The following is a 10,373-nucleotide window of genomic DNA, read 5'->3' as shown; positions in this document are numbered from 1 at the left end:
TGCTTTAATATACACTACCAAAACTTGGGACTTCATATCAAGACACAGAATAAGCCGAAAACGGTGGAAAGCTTTACTACAGGAATTACTAGAATGAATAAGAAAAGAAACATATGGATCAGACAGCAAACAGGTCGGCTTCAAGATATAGTAAAATGCATAGCAAAAAGGAAATTGATCCGCAAGTGATGGCACATAATATGAGGAAATGATCAGGAGGCAGAAATTATATCATGGAGACCTTGGAAATGGAAATGAGGAAGAAGGCTCCCAGGAAGAGATGAAAAAACTGTGCAGAGGGGAGACTTGGCTGCTTGTGATAGAACAGAGTAGAAGAGATTGATTGTTTTCTTCTAAGTGAAAACTAGTTAGTAAGTGAAAACTAGTTAAAATTAGTTAGTTGAAAACTAGTTAGAAGTGAAGTAAAGAACTGTTAATATACATTTTTTTTGTTTTAATTGAACTTCTTAGTTTATCAATAAGATCACTTGATATTAATTTTTATCTGTGAATATTATCTAAGTAACTCATCATTACTTTAACTTGGCTAAAACAGATTACATACATTAATACAAATAAAGGTTTATAATTATTAATAACAGAACTCTAATAAATTAAGCACCATCAATTAAAGTAACATTTTAAACAGACTTTCTGTACTGAATTACCAATCTATAGAAAATAGATTTGTAGCCTAGAGGTACTAATCAGTGAATAAACAGCATACAACATCGTCCACTACCATGTAACATTCAGCCTTATAGCTCTTGCAGTCCATACTACTCCTCGACACTCAAGGTGTTGTGTGGACATTAGGATATTAGAATGTAAGATTATCATCTCGGCCAGCAAACTCAAAGTTGGTTGTAATTATTTTAAAACAGAAGGAATTTGATAATAGGAACGATAAGGGAGTAACGGTTGAATATATAAATAGGACATAGGATTAACTAAGAATGCTGACATTAAAAGAAATGTAAGATACAAATTTATTATAAGTTCATATTACAAATTAATTCATTTCGTAAAAATAATTATTTTACATGAAACTCTTTCATTATTGTAACAAATAATCAGTACTATGATAATATAATTTCACCAAACACACTAACATACGGATTAAATAAAAAGTTCATGCATACATTATAAATTTAATAAAAATCAATAAAATACAAACAGATTAAATAGAAATTGCAAAAAAGTTACAAAAATGAGTAAAATTAATATATTATCAAATTCTATTATTACAAGTAGTCATTCAATAACGTGTGATAATTTTCAAGAACGTAATAAAATTTACATTTAATGACGAATACAATTAAATCAGGAGTTTTGGATTTTGAGCAAAAGAGAATCCTACATGACTACCATTTGGTGTGCTGTGTCATCATATGATATAATAGGCCTTTATTATTTTGAAAATGAGGATGACGATGGACTCATGATTAGTCACATCAGACCGATAATTTGGTGTGCTGAAAAACCTTGTGGCGGTAAAACTACACTCATTTCCCCAAATTATTGACACTTGGTTTCAACAAGATGGATCAACATCACACACAGTATGAATATCAATGGTTGCTATATGCCAATTGTTTGGCATCACAATTTCAAGAAATGATGCCATTTCATGGCCATGCAGAGTTTCACTGCAAGAATGCAGGAATACCTATGCAGAGATGGAGATGGAGCTCACAAGCAAGATGTTATCTTCAACAAATAATTTTTTTTGTATTTATTCATAAATGATATATTTTTTTCTATTTAAATGTTATAAATAAATTTATTTAATAAAAATTTTTCATAAGGATATTTAATTTCACAATTTCCCATTTCCCTGAATCACCTGCACAAAAGTATTGAAATACATTTTTCAGATTTCTTGATTCAGAAACAAAATATGTACATTGTAAGTAGTACTGAAAATCATAGTCAAATACAATTTAATAATAATCAAGGCACATCAATCAAGGAAATTTCCTTCCTATCATGTAAAATAACACCATTCAGATTAAATCCGTCAGTTTCAGTATAAAAATATAGAATATCACTGCTTGATTCTATTATAGCCATATCACCAAAAAGGAAAGTGCATGTTGAATTCTTTGGATGTATTTCTGATAACAGCGGGATTAAATTTATTTGTTTATAAATTTCCTCTTCAGTTATTATATCATTTTCGTTTCTTTGTTCCAATTCCTTTTTTATAACAAATCTGTAAAATTGACCAGCTCTGTTTGATTCTTTTTCCTGAATAAATTCATTCTCAAATTCTTTATTAATATATTGTATTTTTTGCAACATACAATCTAAAGATTTTTCAAAAATAAATTGACTTATATTTTCTTTTTTTACGTTATGTTTATCATTAAAATACGCATCTTGAGTAGTTTCATGACAAACAGAATAAGTAAAAGCTTTGAAGTACATATCATATTTTATGTTTCTTGATTCAACATCAAAATATTTACAATAATATTCAAATTTACAAACTGCATGATGAAAATCATATACCTGATATTTTTTAATCATTTCAAATATTTTATAAAACAGCAAACGCTGCCTACGAGTTAATATATTTTCATCATTACAATGAGTGCTGTATCGTATGACAGATGTTTTTGTTAATTTTTCCAGTTCTAATAAACCTACAATGTTAAATTCAAATGAAAAATTATTTCTCTGATTAACCATCCATTTACTTGTTTGTAAACACTTCAACATTTCATTACCAAATTTCTTAATCATACATTGTTTAACATGATCGATGCTACTGACCAAAATTTTATTCAAAGATTTTAATTCGAGATGCACTTTATAAATATAATCTAATTTATCAATTTCTTTATTTATTGCCTGTTTCGTTAGCTTTACAATTAAACAACCACAGCGATGCATTTCTGTTAAATCCTTAAAATTTACAGGAAAATCTGGTAAAAATATTTCTAATAATCTATTGAAATCATCTACAGAATTTTCCAAGAATTTTGTCACATCCTGCACTTTCAAAAAATTTCTAATTTTATGCGATATGATATTATCTATAATAATTTCAACATCCAATTTACATCTACTTATTATATATTTCAATGTGGATTCAGAAACAACACAATTGAAACTGAAAAGCAACATTTTGGATATGGCTGAATAATCAAGTTTACCATTATTTTTATATTGATAAAATGCGATAGTACCATATAAGCCGACATTAGCACCACAATAAACCCTAGCAATTTTTGACATATTGTTTGCCAATTTATATGCCTCCGATCCCTCAACAATAACTGTCCCTACTTTAATACCTTTAAAGGCAGCTGCAGCTCCAACAGCACAACCTCCAACCCCACTAATTAACATTTCAGCTACAACTAAATTTGTTTTTGAATCCTTGAAATCAATGCCACCTTCATGTTTCTCAATATCATGCAGTTTGCTTACACCAGATCCTAATGCATACAACCCACTCACAGATGATATAGCACCTGCTGCAATTAAAGTACCTGCACCAACCGGATTACAAATTAAAACACCAGCAGAACAGACTGCAGCAAAATTAACTCCAAAATCTAACCCATTCTTTATAATACTTTTCAGTGAACAAGCCACAGACATTTCACAAATTACTTCAAGAGAATCTGTCCCTTTATAAAGACCATTTTGAGGATACATAATCATGCATTTAGGCAGTTTATTATTAGACAAGAAGTCAGACCATGATTCGTACTGCCTACAGTGCATATCAATTAAAATGAAGGAATCGGATAACCCTGTAGTATAATAATTATTATCTGAATCGTAATTAACATCTAATGATGTTCTAAAAACAACAAATTTAAATTCTTGTAGATCACTTTTTGTTAAACATGAAATAAATGTGCAACCAAAATAATAATATTCACATTTAGAATATGACTTTATTTTGTTTACTATTTTTTCTTTCAAACTATCGAGTTTTTCATCTTCAGGCATTGCTACTTTAAGAGCGAATTGTACCTTTTCATTTAACTGATCTAGATCAAGCTTATCCCATAAACGGTCTCCCATCTCCACAAACCTCTGTTGTTGGAACATCCATTGTGTTTGAAGCCATTTTGCAAAGACCTCCGCCTAAAATAATAAACGTATATTTCAGATAAAAATTTTATAAATAAAAAAAACCAATTAAGATTAATTTACTGCACACAAGTATGTCGCACAAGAATTAGGTGAGTGTGACTATGTATATGTTTATTTTCAAATGACTGTGAAAATAAGCAAAATCTCTTCTAAGAGAAAATGAATAGTTAACTCTTCTGAATACTTACAAGCAAGGACTTCAAAATTTGTTACTAGAAATAGTTGAATTCACACTTTTACTTTCACAAATTTTTTCTTCATTTTGTATTTAATTAGAAAAATATATAAACTGATCTAAAATGCGTTTTTAAATTTGTTTTTATTTTTTTGTTAAATTTTAAATACTGCAAAAAATATACATTGAAAGCTTTTGTATAATTTTATTTCAAGGGGTGTGGATCCATTTATGAATTTATGAAATTTTTTTTGTTTTACTGTTTTATTAAATGTCTTGAACCAGGAAGTAATTGGTCTTAGTTTGGCTGCTGAACAATTTCAACTTTTGCATCATCAAAATGTTGCATCCTTGACAATATTGAATTAAGTTGTCTGTAGCTAAACATTCAATGGTTCTGGAAGTTATGTACTTTCTCCAGTATTTAACCTTGAGACTTCTTAATGGCCATAGCAAGGGCAAGTTTTACAAGAAATTGTCATCTTCTTAGGTAAACAAAAAGCGGGTCAATATCTATGTCCAACTCATGGAATATGAGAGATTACACCAGCTGATGAACTGGTAAATACTTTTCGTTACAGGCTAATACTTATGTAAAAAAAAAATGCAGTTTAGCCTTATTCCATCATATACTGTGTTTTGTGGAGTTACTCATTCAATTGGAAATATTATTCAATGTTTCCCCTATCATCAGAATCAATGGAATTGCTTATGTATGTGGAACAAAAGTTTGGTGCTGCAGCAGCAGCAAACTTTTGTTCCACATACATAATATAATAGAGAGAGGTTAATAGAAAAGGAGAAAATAAGACGTCTAGTTAATAGAAAGAAAAAAAGAGAGGTTGGTTACTTGAATTTAGGCTGAAACTGAAAACATTTTTAGATTATAGCAAAACTAAATGAAACAACATTGTTTTAAGACAATAAAAATTGTGAATTAGGTTTTGATTCTTACAATATTATCGGAGAGGTATCTGTTGAGAGCCAGACTAAGGAATGACTCCTGAAAGAGGGCACAGCTCTTTCAGTAGTTGTTACGCGTGTAGGTCAGGAGGACTTAAACAGCCATATCAACATCACTCAATCTTCTGAGTGCAGTGCAGCTGAAAGCAATGGATAACTACAGCTGCTTTTTTTCCAAGAAAATATAACTTTCTACATTTTCATACAATAAAGATGAAAATGTTACCAAGCCTTCCTTGGTAAAATATTACAAAGGTAGACTAGGCCCTATTCACATATCTGGGTGTGGACTACTAAGGAAGGGATTACCAGAAAATTAAATTTTACATTACACAAGTCTGAGTGTGGAATGTTAGAAGTCTAAAAAAGGTCGGTAGGTTAGAAAATTTAAAAGATAGAAATGGATAGATTAAATGTAGATGTGGTAGGAATTAGCGAGGTTTGGTGGGAAGAAGAAAACGACTTTTGGTCAGCTGATTTTAGAATAATTAACATGGCTTCAAATAGGGCAGGCAGGAGTAGGTTTCGTAATGAACAACAAAATAGGGAAGAGAGTAGAGTACTTCAAAATGCATAGCGACAGAATCATTATAATAAGTTTAAAATCAAAATCTAGCCGACAACAACTGTAATGTCTATATGCCTACAAGTGTCCATAATGATGATGAGGTAGAGTATGTATACAAAGAAATTGATGAAGTAATTTAACACATAAAATGATAAAAATTTAATAATAGTTGGAGATTGGAATGCACCATTAGATAAGGCGAGGAAGGAAAAATTGTGGGTGAATGTTGGCTGGGCAAAAGGAATGAGAGGGGACCGACTTATAGATATTTGCACAAAGTATAATTCAGTAATTGCCAACACCCAATTTAAAAATCATAACAGAAGAACAGACACATGGAAAAAGTGAGGTGATACTGCAAGGTATCAGATAGATTATATCATGGTCAAGCAAAGATTTAGAAAACTTGTTGACTGCAAAGCTTACCCTGGCTACATTGATAGCGACCATAATTTATTGATAATGAACTGTAGATTTGGGTTTAAAAACCTGAAGAAAAGGTGTCAGATGAATCGGTATGATTTAGAGAAGCTTGAGGAAGAGGAGCTAAAGAAGTTTTTTGAGGACATTGTAAGAGGTTTGAGGAGGATAAAAAGGGGAGAAACAATACTGACATCTGAATTTAAGAGAGCATTAAAAGATTTGAATGGCAGAAAGGATCCTGAAATAGACGGCATACCTGGAGAATTACTGCGTAGTGCAGATGAGGAAGCGATAAATAAGAAAGAATGGTGTAATTTTTATGAAAAAAGGGAAGTTCTGTCAGACTTCAAAAACAGTGTTATAGTCATGATAACAAAGAATACTGGAGCAGATAAATTTGAATACAGAACAATTAGCTTAACTAGTCATTCATCAAAAATCTTAACTAGGCTTCTGAACAGAAGAATTGAGAGGAGAGTGGAAAAAGTGTTACGAGATCAATTTGGTTTCAGGAAAAGTACAGGGACAAGGGATGCAATTTTAGCACTCAGATTAATAGCAGAAACAATGTTAAAGAAAAACAAACCAACATACGTGGCATTTATAGACCTAGAAAAGGCATTCAATAACGTAGACTGGAATAAAATGTACAGCATTTAAAAAAAGTTAGGGTTCAAGTACAGAGATAGAAGAACAATTACTAACGTTTTTAGACCAAAGACTTTGAAAGTAATACAGTTAACTTTTTAAAAATCAGTACACACACTGCATATTAAGAAGTGTTGTTATCTGCTTAGCTCCATTTAGGTAAAAGGATCATCAGGACTCTTTTGTAAAAAGCACTGGATTATATTGTTTATCTCTTTACCAGTTAACTTGTACTGACAAACTTACTATTGCATCGTTGATGAAATTAATTTTTTTTTAACAAATGTTCGATATTAATTTAAAACAGTCATTTTTAATCTATCTATTTTAGTCGTCAGGGATCATCTGTAACTAAGAGCGATGCTATTTTGAGTTCTTCCCACTCCCACAACATTTTTCCCTCTACAATAATATTTGACAATTTTAACCAACCACCACTATAAATGAATAATAGAAGAAAATATATACTTACATTCAAACAATGTATATTTTTAACTAAAATAAATTTATTGGATTACATTTTTAATTATTTGGATGCAACATATACAAAATGATCTAAAAATAATTACGTTGAACACAAATCAAAAGTTAAAAGAATGAAAATATTGCAGTATTACTTCCCAGACAAGTATCAACTTATACATTGTTGGCAAGTGTTGTACTTATAAATAATAAATTGAATACTTCTTAAAGGTGTTATTATTTTTATTTATATTGTTACAATTCAGTTGGTTAAAAACTGAATTCTATGGAAATCGTGATGTATTAGTTTGAGATTTACGTTTATTATAACAAGGTATATAAAAAGGTAACCTTTTTTATATACCCATCACAAGTACTCATCCGTAGGGTAGTATATTCTCTGCTACTACATTACTGAGAATGTCTCGGTGAATTATACTTGATGATAACTGTACATTCTATCTTCCATTTCTTTACGGGGTTAACTTTGAAATATTGTTTATCAAACGGATTCAACTTTTGTAGATAATCATTTATGTTCTTCTCACAACTCACTATGTAATGTGATTTATGGACAGACAACAATTTGCCATTAAACACTGATTAGTTATTTAGGCATGTTACATGATCGAGTCAGATCAATAAATAATTGTTTTGAGAAGTAAACATATGGAATAATAATTAGATAATTAAATATCAGAGTAACTATAAATAAAAATATCAATAAAACATAGAATATCTTTTTCACCTTAGGGTCTTTTGTATTATTGTTTTTAAGATCTAAAACCATTATGATCCCTTTTTATGACTTTATGAACACTATTTGCATACCTGCAAAAAAAAAACACATATATATATATATATAAGACATGTACCTAAGAAATATCTAAATAACTAATAAATATTTTACCAAAATACATCCTAACTGTAGAATATGATATTGGATAAATTAAAATATTTTACTGTATAGCTCATTCTTCTGTTTAATAATTTTGTAGCTTTAATATTTAAAATACTTTTTAATGATTACAATTAGTTATATAAGGTAAAGAAATAAAAATGGCAATATGCTCTCTTGCGAGACCAGTATGATTTCTCTGAAGAAATTATCTTTATTATATTTCAATTCTTCATTAATTATATTATTTTTGGAATCATCAGAAACTTTTTTGCCTGATAAGAGATGATCAAATGACTGATAGATGTACACAACAAATTAGATTCCGCTCTAAAGGATTCTTTCCTTTCATTTTCGATTAAAAAATGAGTTGTAAAATTTAAACATCCAAAACCTACAACTGATAAAAATCATCATAAAAATCCACAATGCTGTACCAGTTTTCGCCAATAAAAATGTATGATATTTTTACTAATAAAATAAAGTAACATAAAAGATTAACAAAATTATTATAAGCAGCTAGACAACCAGCAGAAAAAAATATAAAATAGGTTTGCATAATATTTAATGGTAATCTATACAGATATATATATATATAAACAAATTTTTTTTTTCTTAATAATTAATGTTATTATATGATATGTTACATTTAATGTAACATATCATATAATAAATTTATATATAAATTACTTACTGCCAAACTGGAGTTCCCGGGTACGATTCTTGTACGAAAAATCGAATTTGTTCTTTTGATAGAACTGTTCTCGAGGTTTAAAAGGAAAATACAAAACATTCACAAAAAAACCAATTAATGCATTAACTTAAAAAAAATTATCAGAAACGCTATAAAGTTAATGTAAGGTAATACTATTATAAAATGCAAGTTTATTACTGTCTTTAATCAAAAATTTAATTTTCTCACTATTGTAATAAAAGCAGATAAGCAATTAATTACATATATATATACATACCGAGATAACTTTTTCTTCTTAAAATAATTTCCACGCAGAATCCTCCTACCACCCAATGTCTAAGACAGTACAGGACTTAAACTTTCTAAATATCACAAATACTGGTTTTGTTTTACTACCATAGAGAAACCGTAACTAACCGACCTCGTTGTATATATAATTTAATACTAAAATAATTTTTCAAACTAATAATTTTAAAGTCGTTCTCAATTAGTACCATGATTCTGTTGTTGTGAATTTGCATTTAATTTTCTTTGTTCATCAAATGTCCATGTTTTCTACACAAATTATTTTGAAGAATAAATGCACCGATCTAAGTAGCAATTTGTTATATTTAGAAAAAATACTGTAATTCCCCGAAAAATAACCTGATTCCGAATGACCGCCTTTTTTAAAATAGCGAAACTTAACAAATGAGTTCGACATAAAATAAAGTAAAATATATACTTGAAATAAAGTGTAGATAACGAAATACGTTAAGATTAACATTGGTCTGGAAACGCTCCGTTAGCGAAACATTTCGTTCTGATTGGTGGGCAAAGACTGAAATAAAACCATACTGACATTCTAGGAAGCCAAAAAATTATGGAGGTAAACTTGATTGCTTTTGATATTAAAAAAGGAAAATAAAAACACGTTCCAAACCCTTTCCTACAGTATGTTTCATAATATTCTACGTAAAACAGAGAAAAATCGTCTAAAAACAAGTTCTTGTTTGCATTTGTAACAAAAACTTTTTTATATGACTAAGAAATGAGTAAAATTTATTATCTAAACTTATAGAGGATTTAATTTTTGAAAATTGATGAAGCCATATATATTTTTTGAGACTCCCTATCTAGTGCCAGTCGTTTCATTTCGGTACACTCCTACAAAACAAATACAAGTTCAAGTAGTTTGATTTTTTTACCAACATTTCCCGTATAAAAACAAAGGGATTACTTGGTCAAAACAGTTTTGCTTTCCTACAAAGTGGAATGACACAAAAAATAGTGTTGTATTAATTAATAAAATCAGTACAAATAATTTTCAAAGAATAAAATTTAAGCATCTTTCTTGAATTCACTGCCAAATTGAAAATTTGAGAAATTATGATTTTGTAAGTTAGCAACAGAAATCAGCTAGCCAACAATGCATTTTATGACATAT

General features: G+C 29.3%; 1 protein-coding gene across 2 annotated transcripts; it reads right to left on the bottom strand.

The window, feature by feature from the left end:
- Positions 1-965: 965 nt before the first annotated feature.
- LOC142328408 (uncharacterized) lies at positions 966-9,373 on the bottom strand. Of its 2 annotated transcripts, none has more exons than XM_075372120.1 (3): positions 9,225-9,373; positions 8,104-8,186; positions 966-4,107 (listed from the first exon to the last, which is right to left on the bottom strand). In XM_075372120.1, the coding sequence occupies exons 2-3, from the start codon at positions 8,143-8,145 to the stop codon at positions 1,954-1,956; spliced, it is 2,196 nt and encodes a 731-aa protein (XP_075228235.1). In that variant the 5' UTR covers positions 8,146-8,186; positions 9,225-9,373; the 3' UTR covers positions 966-1,953. The 2 variants fall into 2 exon arrangements, with proteins under 2 accessions (XP_075228235.1, XP_075228236.1); XM_075372121.1 differs by lacking the exon at positions 9,225-9,373 and adding an exon at positions 8,948-9,188.
- Positions 9,374-10,373: the final 1,000 nt, after the last annotated feature.

This window comes from Lycorma delicatula, chromosome 7 (genome assembly GCF_047948215.1).
Source record: "Lycorma delicatula isolate Av1 chromosome 7, ASM4794821v1, whole genome shotgun sequence".
Taxonomy (NCBI): Eukaryota; Metazoa; Arthropoda; class Insecta; order Hemiptera; family Fulgoridae; genus Lycorma; species Lycorma delicatula.
Note: the sequence above shows the minus strand (reverse complement) of the source record. Positions and strands in the feature narration are given on the sequence as shown.

Coding starts and splice junctions, on each gene's coding strand:
- LOC142328408 (XM_075372120.1), bottom strand. CDS start 8,145: ATGGTTTTAGATCTTAAAAACAATAATACAAAAGACCCTAAG. Junction 4,108..8,103: donor ATAATACAAAAGACCCTAAG/GTGAAAAAGATA, acceptor TTATTATTTTAG/GCGGAGGTCTTTGCAAAATG.